Here is a 21,546-nt window from a genome sequence, read left to right as displayed (position 1 = left end):
TAATAATGAAAGAATAAAGCAAAGTGTAACCAATCAGCCATGATGCGCTGCATAGCAGGGCTCACCACTCAGCAACTAATACGGTTCAGCCTCGCACCTGCCAGCTAAATAACAGTACTTGGGTCAACTTCCTGTGGACCTTAACGTTCATCCAGAGTGAATTAAGAAGCCAGTGTAATAATAGACAGTAGTATTATTAAATATATACTTACGATTGATTCCGTCTGAGCCGCCAGTGCTCTGTATTCAGCGCTATTGCTTTTCCTGTAATCATCACTGTAAATTAAGTTGGCTATTCGGAATGATCCTCTATAGTAATGAGAGGTACGTGCTGGGCCTTTTTTTTCTGCAGACAGAAAAATAGACATTGCTCCAAATAAATGGTAAAGACTTATCACTTGCATAAAATCTAAACATCTGTGTAACCCGACAATACTCAACCTGTAATTGTCTATTATCTCTGGAAATGTGGGGACCTGTAAAACTTTTGAGTGCTTGCCAATTTCCCGGACTCTCCCGGTTCATAGAAGGATACCATAATGACATAAAAGGTGTCGCTATTGCTTTTGGATCTATCTTCCAGGATCTCTCATAAGGAAGGTACTGTACCAAAAATGGACCAATATGCATTTAAAGCTAGTGCTGTGATTATTAACAATTATTCTGCTGAACCAAGCACAGGACAAAACTGCAGTCTGCTCTATAACCACATCTGTGTAACCCGACAATACTCAACCTGTAATTGTCTATTATCTCTGGAAATGTGGGGACCTGTAAAACTTTTGAGTGCTTGCCAATTTCCCGGACTCTCCCGGTTCATAGAAGGATACCATAATGACATAAAAGGTGTCGCTATTGCTTTTGGATCTATCTTCCAGGATCTCTCATAAGGAAGGTACTGTACCAAAAATGGACCAATATGCATTTAAAGCTAGTGCTGTGATTATTAACAATTATTCTGCTGAACCAAGCACAGGACAAAACTGCAGTCTGCTCTATAACCAGCAATAAATAAATTAGCATTTACTGCTGTCCTGTTCTCTTCTCTACAGCCTTGTAGTCTGATGCTGGTGCTGGCTCAGATACATTTCATGAACTGAAGATGCACCACAGTATTGAGTTATTGACACGATCATTTGATGGGTTTGGTACAGTACATCCTGAGAGTTATGCCACCAAAGTTGTCTGGTACCCATGGTAGTTATAGTACAAACTAGAAGAATGCAGAAAGAGTTGAAAGGAAAATGTATATTAAAGGGAAACTAATTGAAAACTAAAACTTGTCATTTCTTTCAAGATCTTATACATTTTATGGAAGATGTTTTATACTGAACCACTGTAACTTAATGTATAACTAACATTTTACAGTGATTCCAAGAAAAGTTTCTTACAATTCTGATTTTTAACTATCCACTTGGTGGCACTGTTCCCATAAGGAGGTTATATATGGACTATCACCCTGAGAAAGAAGTGATTACTCTTCCTCTCTGCATCTGAATGAAATACAGTCATCAGTAATTTCTTAATGAAAGACTATGGTATAGTATGTGAGTAATCCCATGAAGCACTCCCTGGATCATCACATGCCATTAGACCAGAGCACTCTGCTGTTTTAAGTATTTGAAATGGCTTTTAAACCAGGACGCTGGAAAATACAGTAGTCTGCTTTTTTTTCCATGGTGGGTCCATCAGCTTTAATAATTTATTGGGTGAAATTCAAATGTTTGAAAAGTCGGTTGGGTGTCTGTTTTTTCCTGTCTATTAGATAGCAAAAAACATACTCCAAACTGACTTTTCAAACATTTGAATCTCCCCCTATATATTTATGAAATAAATTACAGCCAGATTTTACTTAATAAATAGTACTGAATATATTCAAAATATAGATACGGTGGCTTACAATAGTTTCATTTTTTTTTTTTTTTATACTGAAGTGCCTACTACCAATTAAACACATACATAGATAAGGGGCAAAATGTAACATCCTGCGAGATGCAGGCTGTTCTGGAATTCCTACGTATTTTTAAAGCTGCAGTCATTTCCAAGGCAAAACCAGGCTGGTTTTGCTATGTAAATGATTGCCCTTTAAAATATCGTCAGACTCAGGAATTCTCGGAGGCTATTACATTTTGCCCAAGATGTCTGTTCAGATATGTAGTGCATAGCTATAGGGATGGGGCTTTATTTATTTCTTACAGATTTTGTGGCCTATTGATGATGGGCTTTATCATGGGAAACAACTGTTTATAAATAACCTAACCCTGGACTGAGATTCCAGAAAAATGGCCAAAACTATTACCAGTGGTTTTAACAAAGGGGGTACAACAATATTTTTATATTTGCAGAGTTCCCCACAGTCTCTTCTGACCTCCTAAGATGTCTGTCATGAGAAAAACAATATGATGGGACATTCACTTGGAAATCCTAGTAAATAGAAATATATTCTCACTTAACCTGTATAAAACACATTGTATGGATATATAGTTACAAAGAACCTTCGGTAATCACTGAATTTAATATACACATTCTTACCAAGTACAACTCCAATAACGATGGCTGAAATAATTGCTGCCACAATTATGAAAATGGCCAAGATGATGACCGCTATTGTGATCCTTCTGGAAGATTTCACTGGCACCTCTGATTCAATTTCAGACATTCTAAATCAAATCAAATCAAATCATATGGTGAGTATATTTATACATATATAACATAAGTATATGTGCATATAGCTACATGCATAATTAAAATTTGTTAATATTAAACAAATAACATTTCAATTAAATAAAGAAAAAGATCTCTTGCCTGGAAAAAGAAGGTAACATATAGAACAGGAAAACATGTTATACTTGTGATTGCTCAAAACTGGTATATCAAAGCAAGATAAATTGTATGCATGAACTGTGATCCTATAGAGGTGTGCTTCACAACAATTTGACATGAGTAAAGATGCTTTAATTAGCCACATTTGGATTTTCTAAAAAGTCAACAAATAGACTATAATTCAAAAATCCTCCAATATTTTTCAAATCATTTTAGAAACTGAGGAAGTCTAATAGATTTGACCATGAATATTCACCTATGTGTTTGAGTCGGAATACAGTACATTGGATTTACTGGCGGGTGGGATGCCGGCTGTCTATAACCCGGCAGCGGCATCCCGCCCGCCAGAATGCCGGCAGTGTGGCAAGCGCAAAGAGTCCCCTTGAGGGCTCGCACCGGATATATTCCCACTCTATGGGTGTCATGGAAACCCACGAGTGGGAATAGTCCCGTTTTACCGGATTTCCAGCTGGTGACATTGCCGGGTTGTCGGAAATCTAACGTCGGTATCCTGACCGCCAGGATCCCAACAGACGGGAAATTGAACAGATCCCTCCGATTCACGTCACATTGTAGAAATAATGGATTTACTAGGGCATTTTGCAAGGTATGTTCTTTTGATGATAGGTTATCATTCTGCTCCACACAGGTCAATATAATGCGCTTGTGGTATTAATAGTGTCTAGGCTGTGGCATTCAAGAGGTCATTGATGGCTGTAACACACAGAGAACCCTAATTCCTCTTTCATTGGCAGCAAATAACACACTTATTGTATTATTAACAACTGAATTACTGCACACCCACCCACTGCCCAGGGGTGTGGTAAGGGGATAGTTTTTCCTTGAAGTGGGCATACATTTATTGTGGGCCAAATCTCCCTACGGAATACAGACCTGAACCAACCATCCCATGGTTGGCTTGGTATTATAGCAGTGCCACAAACCCTGGCTAGCTGAGCCTAATGCTGGTAGCAGCAATTTCCCAGTCACTTTGCCCACTGATTTTATTTTATTTTTTGTAAATGCAGCAAATATGCTGGAATAGCCCAAGCCACCAGCATTGAGTGGGCTTTAGGCCTGATGCACATCACCGACATCTTGAATTTCAGCCTCTAAATCTACAGCTTTTATATGAGGTAATTTGCAAGCCAGTATGTAAGTTGCCAGTATATACAGCTTATTACTTTTTGATGAAGCTTCCATATAGAAGCAAAACTGGGGTTCACGTGCCATTCCTTTCTCCTGCATCTCTGTGGTTGTGCTGGCAACACATTGGGCCTAATTCAGAGATGAGGCAGCCACATCCATCTGGTCCATGCACGTGCGCTGACCGCAGTGTGCGTGCGCGACCTTACACATTGCGGCTGCATCCAGGAAGGATGCGGCCGCAGTGTGATTGACAGCGGTAACCATCAGAGGAGCGGCGTTGCGGCGTTGGGGGGCGGGGCGTACCAAACGGGGCGTGTTGGTAGTGTTTTCAGAGTGGCTGCATGATGTAACATGCAGCCGCTCCGAAAAAAACTATGGCCGCCGACTGCCTGACAGCACAGCCAGGCTGCGTTACCAGGGGTCAACCTTAGAGCCGATGCCTCCGCAATCTAATTGCGGAAGCATCAGAGGACGGCCTCACACATGCTGGTCAGCCTTACCCGGTGCTGGGCGGCTCCCAGCATGTACGAAGATAAATGCAGATCTGGCTGCGTATATCTTTGAGTAACCCCCATTTTCCGGTCCATTCAACAGCAGTATGGGACTGGGCAATTGGTATTTGGATATATCAGCCCCATAAGTACAGTATCTGCTGTCTACTCTCTGGTCAGTGAACTGCACATTAAACTGGGTTCCAGAGAAGCAGCAAACAGGACTACACATCTAAGGAATACAAGCTCTTCAGTACGGCAGCATCTGAGCAACGCCAGAATTGACTGGTAATTAGTCTCCTCACAATACTGGATCTGCGTTATTGATTGACATTTTACCTATGTGCCACTTAAATACATTTCTGCAGAAGGCACATTTGTCAGTGGAGATATTTATGTATTCATATTTATTTGCAAGAGCCAGGAATCTACTATGCACACTATATAATGTATAAATATTATTGTGCTTTACATTACCATTGTATGTCACATTTAAATCTTTTTTATAATGTTAGTTGTCAATTGCATACTCATTAATTTTATAAAGTGTCTTGATTGTTTGATTCTGCCATGTCAAGCTGTTCATTATAAAGAGTGCAGTGCCATCCTCAGATTATTGGTTTTGCATGCTTTTTATGTATCATTAAGCTACTATGCACTCTATCAGGCTATTGCAGCTTTTAATAGGGATACAGACATTAGGTTGGCAGTCATTAGGTTGACCACTATTGGTCAACATGCATTAGGTTGGCATGGTCAATAGGGCGACATGTACTAGGTCGACATGAGTTTTTTTTTTTTTTTATTCATTTTTCATACTTTACGATCCACGTGGACTACATTTGGGAATAGTAACCTGTGCCGAGCGCAGCAGCAGCGGAGCGAGGCACCTTGCCCGAAGCAAGAGGATACTGTGCACTAATTGGGGTTCCCCATCACTTTACGAAGAAAACGACACCAAAAACAGTACAAAAACTCATGTTGACCTAGTACATGTCGACCTATTGACCATGTCGACCTACTGCATGTCGATCAATAGAGGTCGACCTAATGACTGCCGCCCTAAGTGTGGTTGACCTAATGACCCATACCCTTTTAATATCGGTGAGTGGATTTTCTTGGTGATTAACCATTTGATCCTTCAGCACCTGTTTGTGGGAGATTGGTTCCTATTACATTCCAGCTAGAGTAGAATTAGGGTTTATTGTTTCTTTTCCAATATCAGAATTGACAACACTGCCATCTGGCACTCGTTCTTACTGGTTTGTTCCAGAAGAAAATGTCTGTGAGTGCTACTGTTTGTGAGTGTGACTGCTGATGTCAGGAGTACTGTCATTATTTTGCTTGCTGATGTATTTTTATATCTATATATAAATATATACAGTGCATCCGGAAAGTATTCACAGCGCTTCACTTTTTCCACATTTTGTTATGTTACAACCTTATTCCAAACTGTAATAAATTCATTTATTCCCTCAAAATTTTACACACAATACCTCGTAATGACGTGAAAAAAGTGTTTTTTAGATTTTTTTACAAATTTATTAAAAATAAAAAACTAAGAAATCACATGTACATAAGTATTCACAGCCTTTGCTCAATACTTTTGTTGATGCATCTTTGGCAGCAATTACAGCCTCAAGTCAGATCTCTCCAGAGATGTTCAATAGGTTTCAAGTCTGGGCTCTGGCTGGGCCACACAAGGACATCCACAGAGTTGTCCTGAAACGACTCCTTTGATATCTTGGTTGTGTGCTTATGGTCATTGCCCTGCTGAAAGATGAACCGTCGCCCCCTATCTGAGGTCAAGAGCGCTCTGGAGAAGGCTGTCATCCAGGATGTCTCTGTACATTGCTGCATTCATCTTTCCCTCTATCCTGACTAGTCTCCCAGTTCCTAACGCTGAAAAACATCCCCACAGCATGATGCTGTCACCACCATGCTTCACTGTAGGGATAGTATTGGCCTGGTGATGAGCGGTGCCTGGTTTCCTCCAAACATTACGCCTGGCATTCACGCCAAAGAGTTCAATCTTTTTCTCATCAGACTAGAGAATTTTGTTTCTTATGGTCTGAGAGTCCTTCAGGTTCATTTTGGCAAACTCCAGGCAGGCTGCTATGCAGTGGCGGAACTAGCAGCGGTTCATTGCACCGAGGCCCGCCGCTGTGAAGGGGCCCACAGCTGCCGGCATTACAAAGAGTCACACTGACTCATTGTAATGCTGCCACTTCCAGTGCTGCGTCTGTCGCCAGTGCCCCAGTTCCAAATAATAATGCAACACATAACCAGGGTCCCGGCCGGAGAGGAGGGGCCGCTCTTCCCTCTCCTCCCCGCTCAAGCGTGTCCGCCTGCCCCACGGACTTACTGGTGCCACGATACAGGTTCTCGAGAGCCTCCCCCTCCTCCCAGACGTTGTAGTGCTGCCAATTGTCTGTTGAATGCCCTTCCGATCAGGGAGGAGGGGCCTCTCTCTCTGCTCCTCCCACCATATTCATTTAAGCTGGTTGTGTGGGACTGCCTGACCGGAAGGGGAGGAGAGCACGCCCTCTCAGCTCCTCACTCCCCTTTCATATTTATATTCCTCCCTCTCCCCATCCCCTGCTGTCCGTGGCACCAGAAATAAATTGGAGGGAAGCAGAGACACTGGCCATATCCACGCCCAGCAGCAGCCCTGGATTGCACAAGCCACAGACTTCAGGTAGGGAAAAAAGCAATGCTAGAGTATGAGAATGTGGCAAGTACTGCGCAGCCTCTCTCTCTTTCTCAGTCTCCCCCTCTTCCTTCCTCTTCACCCCTCTCTCTCCCTCCCTCCCTCTCCCCCTTTCTCTCTCCCTCCCTCCCTCTCCCCCCTCTCTCTTTCTGCCTCTCTCTCTCCATAATTCCCATCTCTTTCTCGGTCTCCCCCTCTCTTCTTTGATCCATCTCCTCCTGTCTCTCTCCATGGTTATGGCTAAAACCAAGTTGGAGCCACGTCACCAGGGGGAGGCGCCATGCCAAACCAGAGTACCCAAAATGTACCCTCGCAGGCTCGCTTTACTCGCCACCCCCAAAGGGAGTAGTTGGTGGCGTGGATAGTAGAAGAACTATCCCGCTGGCCTAGCTCCACCCCCTGGTGTCGTGGCCCCCCTGACATCAGACGTCCTTTTTCCAACTTGATTGTAGCATCTACCCTCTTTCCATCTCCCTTTTTATTAGTCTGTCTCTCTCTCTCCACCTATACCCTCTGTCTCTCTTTCTCAGTCTCTCCCTCTCTCCGTCTTTCCTTTCTCTGTCTCTCTCTCTCCATCTCTGCTCTTCTGTGTCTCCTCCTCCCTCTCTCCATCTCCGTCTCCTCCTCCCTCTCTCCGTCTCCGCCCCTCTCTCCGTCTTCACCCCTCTCTCTCCATCCCCCTCCTCTTTCTCTCTCCCTCCGTCTCCCATCTCTCCCTCTCTGTTCTCTTGCACCTCTCTTCCTTCATCTTCACTCCTCTTTCTCTCTCTCCATCTCCCCCTCTCTCTCTGCCTCTGTCATTCTCTGTCTCCGCCTCTCTCTCTTTCTCAGCCTCCCCCTCTTGCTCTGTCTTCCCCCTCTCTGTCTCCCCCTTCCTCTCCTTCTCCACCCCTCTCTCTCTCCATTTCCACCCCTCTCTCTCCCTCCATCTCCCATCTCTCTCTGTTCCCCTGCACCTATCTTCTTTCCTCTTCACCCCTTCTCTCTCTCTCTCTCTCTCTCTCTCTCTCTCTCTCTCTCCCTCCCTCCCTCCCTCCATCTCTCCCTCACTCTCCTTTTCCCTTTTCCTAACCATAATTCCTCTTCTATCCTTTTAGTAAATTCTTCCACTAGTATTGTCTTTCCTCAGATCTCATGTTAAAGCTGCTTGGTTTTTTTTCCTGCCTTTTTTCATCCTCCAATGCCTTTCTCTAGCACCCACTGCTTCGCCCTTCCACCCTCTCCTCATCACCCTTTGTCTCAACCTTTCACCAACTCTCCATTTCCCTGTCACCCTCTGCCTCATCCCCGTCATCCTCTGCCTCATCTTCGTCATCCTGTACCTCACCCTGACACGCTGGGGTGGAGGAGGGGGGCCCAAAGCATATTTTTGCTCCTGGCCCCACCACTCACAACTTCCACCACTGCTGCCATGTGCTTTTTACTAAGGAGTGGCCTGATTGGTGGATTGCTGCAGAGATAGTTGTCCTTCTGGAAGGTTCTCCTTTCTCCACAGAGGAATGCTGTAGGTCTGACAGAGTAACCATCGGGTTCTTGGTCACCTCCCTGACTAGAGCCCTTCTCCCCTGATCGTTCGTATAGACGGCCGGGCAGCTCTAGGAAGAGTCCTTGTGGTTCCAAACTTCTTCCATTTACGGATAATAGAGGCCACTGTGCTCATTGGGACCCTCAAAGCAGCAGATTTTTTTCTGTACCCTTCCCCAGATTTGTGCCTCGAGACAATACTGTCTCGGAGGTCTAGAGACAATTCCTTTGACTTAATGCTTGGTTTGTGCTCCAACATGTACTGTCAATTGTGGGATCTTATAAAGTCAGGTGTGTGCCTTTCCAAATCATGTCCAATCAACTGAATTTACCACAGGTGGACTCCAATTAGGCTGTAGGAACATCTCAAGGATTATCAGTGGAAGCAGGATGCACCTGAGCACAATTCTGAGCTTCATGGCAAAGGCTGTGAATACTTATGTACATGTGATTTCTTGGTTTTTTATTTTTAATAAATTTGCAAAAATCTCAAAAAAACTTTTTTCACGTTGTCATTATGGGGTATAGTGTGTAGCATTTTGAGTGGAAAAAATGGGTCAGAAAGCAAGTCTCAGTGATTTTTCCTGAGGGTTTTCCTGGGGGTGCATGAAAATTGAATAGAGAAACCCTGCAGCTGCTTAAAAAAATCTTCGCCACAGGGTTTTTAAAATTTCCTGCTGTCAATTGAATTCCCCAGTAAGAAGTATACCTTTCTATTTCCACAAACAACATTACACTGTGAAGAAAATTATTTCTGCCCTGAAAGGTAATTGCCCTTTCCAAACAAGCAAAATTATGATTGAGCAATGTATATTAATGCTGATCAGGGCACACATGCTACTACTGTAGCAACTTTGTAATTAGTGCTGCTAAAATCTGCTCACTTGGCCAATTAAAGACATCACTTATTCTTTATTAGCCAAGTGAGCTGATTTCAGTATCACTAATTACAATGTTTACCTGTATTATCATTTTATAGCAAGATACCCCTGTCTCTTAAATTGAGAAATAATTTTTGGTCACATCATTAGAGAAAGTGGGATACTTTTAAACATGCACTGGATTTCCTGTATATATAATTAATTTGCTTCATGCCTATAATTAGTGGACTATGCCCACATGATGTGACCCATATTTTGTGTTACCCAGCTGAATTAGTTAGTATGCGTTCCGTTGACAGTTGTGAACACAAAGGGCATAACTTATATTTTATAAGGAATTGCACAGCCGCAGGGAAGCGACTGTGCAATTATGTGCAATTACAATTCAAATGCAGCAGGAAGTGTCTGTAGGATGACGCCTCCTGCATGCATTGACAATATCCGAGTTCTGCGTCTGAGTATGCAGCCTCAGAAACACCATCGGTTGCAATTTGCAGTGTTTTCAGGCAGCTTTCCCAGACCGGCTCTAGGACCGGACACACAGGTCCAGGAAGTCTGCGTCCACCACGCCCCATTTTGAAGAACGGTGTTGGTTACCGCCTCCGATCCACCCCCCAAACTACACAGCATTTCAATCTTGCTGGGGCTGACAGGGAGCTGCGAGTGATATCACAAGACCCATTCTACACATGCGCAGAACGGGTCTTGCACCTGTACAGACCCACAACCATTGGAATTTGTAAGTGAACCATCGGATTTACATACAGATCTGATTTAGGCCCAAAATGCATCCGTTTTAGTATATATTACTTAGACTAATTGCTTTAGGGATTAGACAATTATTATCAACAAACACAAGGTTATAACTCATTTCTCACTATGGTGTCCATTTATTAATTACCAGGTGTTAGACCCGATCATTATAATTTGTTATCGCTGCAATAAGAAGTTCTGTACCACCAGCATGTATCTGATAGGGGCCCATCCCTGCAATGTGTAAAAGTAAAGTGATCGTTAATGTGATCACTTTACTTTCAGTTTAAGGGACCAACCATGCTACTGCGGAGAGAGCCGGGGAAGGATCATAAGAATCCCTCTCCCAGTACCTTTGGTGGAGTGTAGCCTATAGGGGGACTGCTTTTGCGATGGAGAACAGGTGATAGCAGCAGATATCTCAGAGCACTTTAATAGGCCCTACACACTGGCCGATTTTCTGAAAGATATGAACGATCTCGTTCATAAATGAACGAGAACTCGTTCATATCTTTCAGTGTGGAGACTCCAGCGATGAACGATGTGCGTCCCCGCGCTCGTTCATCGCTGGTCTCCCGTCGGCTGTGCATGCAGGCCAATATGGACGATCTCATCCATATTTGCCTGCACTTCAATGCAGCCGCGTGACGGGGGGAGTGAAGAAACTTCACTCCCCCCGTCACTGCCCCCCCGCCGCCGGGTCGCTCGTCGGCCGTATCCGCCGTCGGGCAGCTCGGCGGCGGGTCGCCCAGTGAGTAGGGCCCTTTACAATGCATCTTTAATCTGTTAATCAAGAAGACCCAGTGTAAATTGGCTGCGGAGATATTGGTGGGCATAGGAACATTTTTAATCATATTATGTCATAATAAAAACATTCCGCCATTCACTTTGATGCATTTATTAACTGTACTAATGTGTGGAATATCTGTTTTGCCTTGACAGCCTTTACTTAATTATTTATATGCAGAGCTTACAATGTGGAACAAACATAAAATAAAATAAAACCAGATATTGATAGACAGGCAAGGAAGTAACTGGGGGGAGTGTATATTATATCACCATTCATGTCGACATTGAGCATGTTCATAACTGACATTAGCATGTTGACACTGATGTAATATCAACATGGTTGGAATGTCGTGTTTTTAAGGTCAGCCTGTTCTTAACCCAAATGGTATCCCTAAATCTAAGCCTTACCCTGAGCCTAACGCAAATGTCAGCATTCTGACAATGTCAATATTTCATATGTTGCCATTCTGTCCACGTTGACATTTTCCTGGTGTCAACATCATAACATGCTAACCATGTCAACATCATAACTGTCAACATTCTGGTGTCAACATTAGAAATGCTGAAACTGACACTGTCGACTTCATGACGGCATCTCACAGTAAGGTAATATTCACAAGCTTGCAATCAGCATTGATTCAGTAGAAACAACTTGTTTTATGGTGACTCCTTATTAAATATCTAAGTATTTAAATATGATACTGGAAGGACTAGTTAGACAATAAGCTGTGAATAGTTTAATATCAAATATCAACAAGGATTTCAGCATCAAACGTTTTATGACACGTGATACAACTAGTTTCATATGTAGGTCAGAATCATTCAGCTTCTTAGAAACATTAGAAAACATTTTAGGATGTACCCCTTTATTAGAGCTTATCAGCTGCCCAATCTTTGGACCACATCTCGTCTATCCTTGCACTCTGTATCCTTCCCAGTTTACCCTCAAACTTTCCATTTAGTATGTAAGTTCTCATAGGCAGAACCCTCTTCCCTTCTGTTCTACCCCTGATTATGCATGTCACCAGTGCTCTGCTCACTGGCTCTAGGGTAGGGGAACTCTGTGTTGACTCCTTTGGCTTTTCCAGGCACCCTGCAAGCCAAACATAGTTGCCATAGTGCAGCAGTGGTACTGCCCTCTAGGAGATGACAATGCTCACCCACCCCTAGTTACTGCTCACCCACCCCTAGTTACAGCCCTGCAGCAAGTTTTCATACCCTTACCCAGCTACTTGTACTATCAATCTGTCTGGTTATAGTAATGTATCATATATATGCTATGTGCTTACACTATGGTTACCTGCCCTGTATTGGTATTGCACTCTGTTACTCTGTAACACTGAGGACATTTTGCGGCACATTATTACAAAAAGACTAATAATAATAATAATAATAATAATAACATACTTGCCTACCTGACCCTCTCCATGAGGGAGAAAATGCTCTGTTCCTGGACTTTCCTGGTAATGTATGATTGCCATCACCTGTGGTGAGCTAGGTAATTGATAAGAAAGGTGTTACACCACAGGTGATGGCAATCACACATTACCAGGAAAGTCCAGGAACAGAGCATTTTCTCCCTCATGGAGAGGGTCAGGTAGGCAAGTATGAATAATAATAATAATAATAATAATAACCTACAGATTGTTTTATGTCATTAAACAACACACACAACTGTGTTCCTAATTTTTGGCAATATGCAGTGTGGGCAGAAATTGAAGAATAAGTGTCCTGGGGAATAACTGATTTACTATGATTATAAAGAACAGGTTACAAGTTATTTTGTTAAAATTCACAAAAAGATACATTTTAGTACAAATAACTGAAAATTGGAGCTGTCTACCTGTAGTAATAAATACTGAAAGTATATTCTACAAGGCTAGATTCTATGAATATATGTTCTATATATGTAAAGGATAACCGACCTTTCAGTAATCACTCATGTTAATGTAACACCAATTTATAAGATGTAGGTCACCATGTTTTGAACTTGAAATCACATGATTGCTGCAGTGAGTATTTAGTTAATGGCAACACTTGTAGTGTAATTAATGTGTTCCCAATGGGTTTTAATTACTGTTGTGTTTAGCATAAATTTTACCTGCTATTATGTTATTAGCAATAGAAGAATCAGGTGATACAGAAGTCACATCCTTGCAATTCAGTAGCAATGATTTTATTTTTCACTATGTACGGATATGTCACTTATTCAAGGCAGCTAACCAATGTCAGTTAGCAGCGAGCCCACAAGGGGCTCATATGCGCTCGCCCAGCTGTCGATATGCCGGTGGTCGGGATTCCGGCGCCGGTATGCTGGCCGCCGGAAACCCGACCGCAGGCATAACATACTACACCCCAAAAGGGGTGGTCTTCAGTTTGCCAGCGGCCGGGCTCCCGACGACCAGCCTACCGGTGCTGGAATCCCGACCGCCGGCATACCGACAGCTTTTCTCCCTCTTGGGGGTCCACGACCCCCCCCTGGAGTTCTCCCTCTTGGGGGTCCACGACCCCCCCTGGAGGGAGAATAGATAGCGTGCCACCATGCCCGCAGTGTGGCGAGCGCAGCAAGTCCCCAAGGGGCTCATTTGCGCTCGCCCAGCTGTCGGTATGCTGGCGGTCGGGATTCCGGCGCCGGTTTGCTCTCCGCTGGGAGCCCGACCGCCGGCAACTCATACTACACCCAGCTAAAGGAATGTGGTAACTTCAAGCTGTATAGAAGGAGGCTACCAGCTTCATAGACTTATACACAATCCCTTGACAATGTCGCTGAGTGATGAAACGCATTGGATAATATTTTTCCATTGTGGGCTTCCATAGCAGTAAGCATTGTCTGTACCGCAGTGGAGTGCATAGCAGTATTGATTAGAGCAATCCATGCAGCAGCAGGGAAGGAGTGTCAGGCTAGTTTTTGTACAACAAATATTGTTGTATTAACTTTGATTTGTGTATTCTTTTACTTTATATACATTAAATGCTCACATCATTTTGTTGTCGAGCTAGCTTTATATTACAACTGTAATACAGTACATTAAAAGCAGAGAATTTATACACATAATTAGGTTGTACTGAACAGAAGGGGTATATTTACTAAAGTGCGGGTTTTAAAAGTGGAGATGGTGCCCATAGCAACCAATCAGATTAGATCAATTATCTTCTAGAAGTGGCTAAATAAATGATAAGTACAATCTGATTGGTTGCTATGGGTAACATCTCCTCTTCTAAGAACCCACACTTTAGTAAATTTACCCCTAGGTGTCTGTTTTTTGTTTGTTTGTTTGTTTGTTGTTGTTGTTTTTTTGGGGGGGAGGGGGGAAGTTAAACAGCCCATCCTGCAAGAGGGGGTATAGATGGTCTATTGTACCTTGTTATGTTTTTTTGTCTAAAGGTTGTCCTGCTTTAAAGTGGGAAAAATAAACATAGTCTGTCTGGGACATCTGGATTGCAACACTGTTTAAACCAACATTGGATTATTCATCAGGTGGATCCAATTAGGTTGATTTTGGTAAATGAAAACAAACAAGGAGGTTAAAGACTATGGGAGGCATTAGCTGCACATAGGACCATGAACTTATCATGGATTCTATGGGTGAGATTCAAATGACATATCACGCCCAATTTCCTTCTAAAATGATCTCCGTTATTGCGCATATTGCGCCCATAGTGATCAGGTTTAGCTGTGTAAAGGGTTGGGTGCCTCTATACTCCGGAGGTAGCAAGCTAAAATAATGATACCACGCCCCTGAGGGCAGAAACAGAATGGGTGTGAAAAGGGGTGAAAAGAATTGAATCTCCCCCCATGTGTTAACGCTCAAAAACTGATAATTGAATGGGGGCATAAAACTGGCTGTAATTGAATAGCCTGAAGCTAAAAAATGTGGAAAAGATTGAGGCAACCCCCCCCCCCCTCCCTTTCCCTGTTTTCACAGCCATTAAGTTATTGGGGCTAATTGAATTCCCCCCTATGACTGGATACAGTATATGTGTTATTTACTGCATGAATACCCAATACCATGGTGAACATTACAGAAGAGTCCAATCTTAAAGTCATTGCACATTGTTTTTTGGGGGGAATTTTTTTTTGTCATTTCTGCTTATCAGTACTATGTAGGGAGGCTGAATCCCGGGATCGGGATCGGCGGGATCCCGGGATTTGGGCCCAAAAATGCCGGGATTTGAATCCCGGGATTGGAGCCTCCAATCCCGGGATTCACGAGATTAGAGTGTGCATGCGCAGTTTTTACCGGACAGCGCTGAGCACTATAGCACAGCGTTGCCTGGCTATCAGCGAGGTAGTTTAACAGTCCACACACACACTGACCGCGTTGGCGGCATTTCAAATGTAGCGCCGGCCGCCAGCCAATCAGAGCTGGCAGACCGGCAGCCAATCAGGGAAGCGGCAGCGGCTCCTGGTTGGCTGCCGGACTGCCAGTTCTGACTGGCTGGCAGCCAGCGCTACATTTGAAATGCGGCCAGCGCGGTCAGTGTGTGTGTGTGTGTCCATGGCTGCTGCCCGCGGCCCGCCCAACTAGTAAGTGGTATCACTACCGTTGTGTACTATGATTAGCTGATGTCACTTTGCTTGTCTGGCACTAGGCTTTATGCTACTACTAAACTCTTCTTTGTACTCGCAGCCAGAGGGCCTTTGTATATGCCCTATTAAACTGCACAATTAGTGATTTGCTTTCTCCCTCGTTCCAGTTTAATCTGTGCCAGGCAAAGTGAGTGACTCATTATTGTTGGGGGGGGGGGGGGGGGGATAGAAAAACATGGAGTAGCAGGTGCTTATATACTACAGTTAGCAGTGTACTCATGTACTGCGCACAGCAATTAGACATCTGAAAGAAGCACAAAGCTATAAACAGTCTCTTTGATGTGTCCAAACAGCCACTGCTCCAGACATCCTCCCTGCACGCTACACCCACCTTCCCTTCCCGCTCCTTACATGCTCCCTACACACCCACTGTTCCGCTGCTCCCTACACCCACCCTCCCTTCCTGCTCCCTACATGCTCCCTACACCCACCCTCCCTTCCTGCTCCTTACATGCTCCCTACACCCACACTCCCTTGCTCCCTACACCCACCCTCCCTCCCTCGCTACCTTCCACCGCTCGCTGGCCTCCACATATACTCTCCCTGCTCCCTACACTGATCCCTACTGCAATCCCGGGATCCCGGGATTGAGCATTTTTCAATCCCGAATCCCGGGATTTAAAAAATGCCCCGGGATTGGCCTCCCTAGTACTATGGCTGTGTTCTTGAAGATTCTGTGACCTGCTACAGGTTGAGTATCCCATATCCAAATATTCCGAAATACGGAATATTCCGAAATACGGACTTTTTTGAGTGAGAGTGAGATAGTGAAACCTTTGTTTTTTGAAGGCTCAATGTACACAAACTTTGTTTAATACACAAAGTTATTAAAAATATTGTCTTAAATGACCTTCAGGCTTTGTGTATAAGGTGTACATGAAACATAAATTAATTGTGTGAATGTACACACACTTTGTTTAATGCACAAAGTTATAAAAAATATTGGCTAAAATGACCTTCAGGCTGTGTGTATAAGGTGTATATGTAACATAAATGCATCCTGTGCTTAGATTTAGGTCCCATCACCATGATATCTCATTGTGGTATGCAATTATTCCAAAATACGGAAAAATCCGATATCCAAAATACCTCTGGTCCCAAGCATTTTTGATAAGGGAGACTCAACCTGTATTAGCATTCTAAACACTAGAAATCATCTATAACATCTGTTTGGTACTGTTTATTTATATACAGTATGCCTTGAATCAACAATTTCATCTCCACAAGTTGACAAATTCCATATGAAGGGATAGCATGATGTCAGCGCTGGATGATAATATACATAAACAGTGAGCGTTGCCTATACACAGAAATTTTATTGAGCTCTAAAAGTGTATTATAAATAAATGTAGCCTGATATTCTTATTCATATATGTTCTACAAAATACAAAACAACAGAAATACATATACTTTGAGGACTAAATCCACATTATTAACAACTTCACACCTACTGTACATTTAAAGACATATATATTTAAAACACATAGTCCAGCAACAAAACTATATAACAATATAATTGTCAACTGTCTCTAATTTCCAGAAACAAATCTTGGGAACTAAACCCTGACCAACTGCAAATTACAAGTACTCTTATTGCACAGTATATTCTCGCAATGGGGGATATGTACTAATCCTTGGAGACAGATAAAGTAGCAGCAAATCAACTCCAAGTTGCTATGTTACAGGCTGTTTGAAAAATGTAGCTGATTGGTTGGTAGTTTATCTCTCTCCTCCCTATCAGACTCAAAGGCTTAGGAGGCTACATCTGCCCCAATTTTATTTTAATATTCTGTGAACTTTCTAATATTATTACTGTAGATAAATATTTAACATGACAGCATATCATACAACTACAAAATGCTTCATACAGCATATTAGACTTCTGGTAAAGTGGTCCATTCCGATATTTTAAGTTGTTGGGTAATACAGTATGTAGTAGCAAAATGAATGATGGATACCAAAATAAATATTGCGTATTAAAATAATACATTCATAAAAAAGATAACACTTTGTGTACTGTACAAATATATAATAAACAGTTAACATTATATGTAATACATTTTTAAACAGTTAATTTGCTGCTGCAAACATCACCATATTCCTAAATTAAACATTTACTGGAACGTCTGGGCTAGGCACAGCTCCAGTATTAATTATAATTATCTGATCTCATCTACCCATCATCATTTTACCCCGAGCAATGAAAGAGTAGCATAAACTTTACCTGGGAGAATGATTTTGCGGAATGCTCCTTCTTTTGTCTTGATTTTGAAGCTGTGAATCCCTGATTGGTACAGGAACGTTTCTTAACAATTCTGAGCCCAAGGGTTGGACAATCCGTGAACACGCCAACAAAAAAGAAAAAAGTGAATTGCGCAAAACTCGTCTGACAAGTCCTGAACAGCAGGTAACTGTGACAGTATAAGATAGTGTATAAGGCAGAAGGTTCAGGTGTTTAAATAGGCATATTACAGCTACTTCCTTAATTAAATTGGTTTAAGCAGAAACCATTTGCCAGGATATATTAGAATATATGGTAATGAGATACATGTAGCCAATGAAATGGCACATTATCCATTTTGTTAAGAGGGAGTGTGAATTATTTGTATTAGATTTGAATATTTGCATTGCTTAATAAGGTTGTATTACTTGACTCTGTTCATCCTAAAAAACAAACAAAAAGAAGACAGCTAAAATAGATTAGAACTCTGTAGGTAAATAATATTCAAACAGATACTATGATGAAAATGTTAATGTTAGCCATGATGTTAATATTAAGTAACAATTTGCCATAATTTATATATAAAAAAATAAAAATAATAAAATACATCTGTTTTCTGTAATCATTGTGACGATCCAGCTTTATTTGGAACCCCATGTATTTAACGTTCAGATGAGTCTCTGTATGACCAACAGCTTGGTCTCATTAGGTGGCCTCTTTTTCTCCATTTATTGTGCTATCCCAATCCATACATATCTAGATTATATTAACAATGCAGGATTAATGAGTATCATTTGGGTCTCTATCATCTAAATATACTGTATGTAATACATATGAATATAAAAACGTATAGTTGGTTTTAGGAATGACCATCAGTGGGTTATCCATCGATGGTACCAGCAGTGGATAACTTCGATTGTGGGAAACCATCTGAATGGGAACTATCGATGGTTTTGCCCATCAATGGTCACCATTACTTTAGTATTGAATTAGGTGTGGGCCAATCAGAGCCCAGGGGTGTGGCATCGCGGGTGTCAAGGGGTGGAGCTATGCTCTGTGTCATTGACACCCTATATATATAAAAAAAAAATTAGATAGCTCTTTACTATCAATGGTGGGAAACCATTTGGTTCTCCCCCATCAATGGTAAAAGTAGTTACCATCAGTCATAGACCATCGATGATTTAAAATCTTCGATGGTCGATGGCCATCCCTAATTAGTTTACAGTTTATAGTCACTTTGGCCATATACTGTATACTTCAGCGATTTAATGTCAATGGCTCATTATTGCAGTGTGTGCTATGGGATTATTATCAGGCATGTTGATAAATGCAGTCAGAAAAATAATTCTAGTGGGCTGTGTATGGTCATCCCTTGACTTCACTTTCATGCCCCAAAGACATTTTCATCCAAATACACTGAATCTAGTTGACTGTGAATGAGAATGAGAACCGGAGTAATTCCCTACATACAATTTCCAAAAGTTCTTGTATCTTCCCAGGAGATAGCATGTACACCAAAGCCAAAGGCAATCTCTGGGAGAATAACAGCTGCTTGTAACCTCCCATGTTGGCCATAGATATTGGTTAGAATATCAATAAAAACTGATGCACAGCCCTGTTGTATACAATGCAAATCAACATCATTTAATAGTGTTATTTTGTTACCCCTTATTACCAGCCCTCCATAAAGTCCTGAAAGCATATGCAAATATTTACTTTTATAAGCTGAATACAGCTAAAACTGAGGCATTACCTATAAATTGTGATAAACATAGTGTTAAACTTAAAATCAAGTTTTAAATATACATGGCAGGAGAGATCTCTTTCCTATTTTGGTATACATATTACCTCAAGACGAGGAGACTTATTACCATATAACTACCAAGATGGCGGAATGCGCTGGACAGAACTTGACCCAGGGAGCCTGTACTGGGCTTTACACTGGATGGATTTGGAAGAAAACTGCACAGAGTGGTGACATTAGAACCCAGAAGACATACTAGGAGGTTGGGGTCCCAGTTGGACGTCCTTTTGGTGTACACTTGGCAGAACTTTAACATAGGGAACCTGTTCTGGGCCTACCAGGACATGGATTTGAATGAAAACTTTAATGAACTGTAATGACTGACAGAAATATCCATAATTCAATGACCTGAAATAACCATAAATCAATGAACGAAAATAATTGACAGAAATGGAGATGGGAAAACAAAAATCTAGGTGGTACTTGATATTTGCGGGTACCTCCCGAAAATTTCCCAAGGTAAGATGCAGTGGAAGTGGTGGCCTCCCTTGTGTGTGACCATTCAGTTTTATGCATTCTCCAGGTAAGTTTGCATTATCTACGCCCATTTATATACATTACATTAATCATTAAGGTCTCCCCTAAAATATTTTATTTCAATATCAAATAACATTTTGTTGGAATCCTTAACTTTCATGTCGCTCTCAGAGGTACCATTCATTTTCACAATACCTGGTATTCTGCACTGACAGACCTGCTAGAAATCAGATACTAACCTCTCTTATAAGATCAGTTATAAACTTTTCATATACATCAGGTGGATGACCAGTTGTCACTATGACGTTGAGAAACAGAATTGTAACTCACGTGCACAATAGATGCAGACACACCCTAATCTGTTTATACTGGTGAACTAAATCTTGACAGTGTTTTTTGGATTGCATTCCTGACATGTCAATACCTGTATCTAAAGGTGACAGTATACATTGCTGTGTGATTGCTCATAGACATGAAAGCCTCTTCCCCTTCATAAAAGAGTGAAATGTAAGTATGAGGGATAACTAGATGTTCACACAGCGCTGACACTAAGTCGCATGCTTCCGTGGCCTGGCCCTATGTGACACTGTACTCACTTTCATATGTTAATGCACCAGTCAGCCTAACTGTGTGTCTGAAAGTACAACCTATCCTGCCCACACTGGTGTCTGCAGATGTAACAGCCATCATTAGTAATGGCACTTGCACCAGCTCAATGCCAGGGGCAAGAGATCCACCAGAAATAGACATCCCTTTCCCACACACACAACTCACATGGAGATGTACATACATGCCCACCACACTCCCATGACACTCTCACATCAGATAATCGCGCAGAAACGCTTACTTCATGCCAGTCTCCATTCAAACAAGATGCAGCATGTTCACACCTACAGATGTGTCCTCACTTTGTATACAGATTCAGACTCATTCGCTCACATACTGTATGTACAAATATTACATGTCAAATTAACCAGTGCAGTCTCGTTAAACGGTTTTGTTTATTTTGTGTGACTAAAATGCACATTTGAGTGAAAAAGTTGCACGGGACCTGGCACACCGAGAAGGGCTATTTGGAATGACTGTATCTAGAGTGTATGAGGACACATCTGTTCTTGCAACTTCAGGCACATTGTGTGACACACACGCAAACCATGTTTTGCAATTCAGACACGTGCAGTCATCTAGTAACTGGGAGATATGTCCATTTTCACAAATGCATACAACTCAGAATAAGGCCCAAACTGTCTACCACTGACAGTTTTAGGGACAGTTTTAAACCTGGGTCAGCTGCTGCCTAGGTGTGTTGTTGACTGTCTTACCTTTTAAA

The 21,546-nt window shown here is 42.1% G+C and overlaps 1 protein-coding gene across 1 annotated transcript in view; it reads right to left on the bottom strand.

The window, feature by feature from the left end:
* The window catches only part of LOC135049922 (transmembrane protease serine 11A-like), a 67,532-nt gene extending 48,031 nt beyond the window's left edge, over positions 1-19,501 (bottom strand). The window contains exons 1-5 of the mRNA XM_063955939.1: positions 19,406-19,501; positions 18,361-18,375; positions 2,850-2,977; positions 2,533-2,660; positions 213-346 (exon numbers count right to left, since the gene is read on the bottom strand). Of these exons, the coding sequence (XP_063812009.1) occupies positions 213-346; positions 2,533-2,660; positions 2,850-2,977; positions 18,361-18,375; positions 19,406-19,501 (501 nt within the window). The remainder of the gene's footprint in view (positions 1-212; positions 347-2,532; positions 2,661-2,849; positions 2,978-18,360; positions 18,376-19,405) is intronic.
* Positions 19,502-21,546: the final 2,045 nt, after the last annotated feature.

This window comes from Pseudophryne corroboree, chromosome 1 (assembly GCF_028390025.1).
Source record: "Pseudophryne corroboree isolate aPseCor3 chromosome 1, aPseCor3.hap2, whole genome shotgun sequence".
In the NCBI taxonomy this organism is placed as follows: Eukaryota; Metazoa; Chordata; class Amphibia; order Anura; family Myobatrachidae; genus Pseudophryne; species Pseudophryne corroboree.
This window is presented reverse-complemented; position numbering and strand designations above follow the sequence as displayed.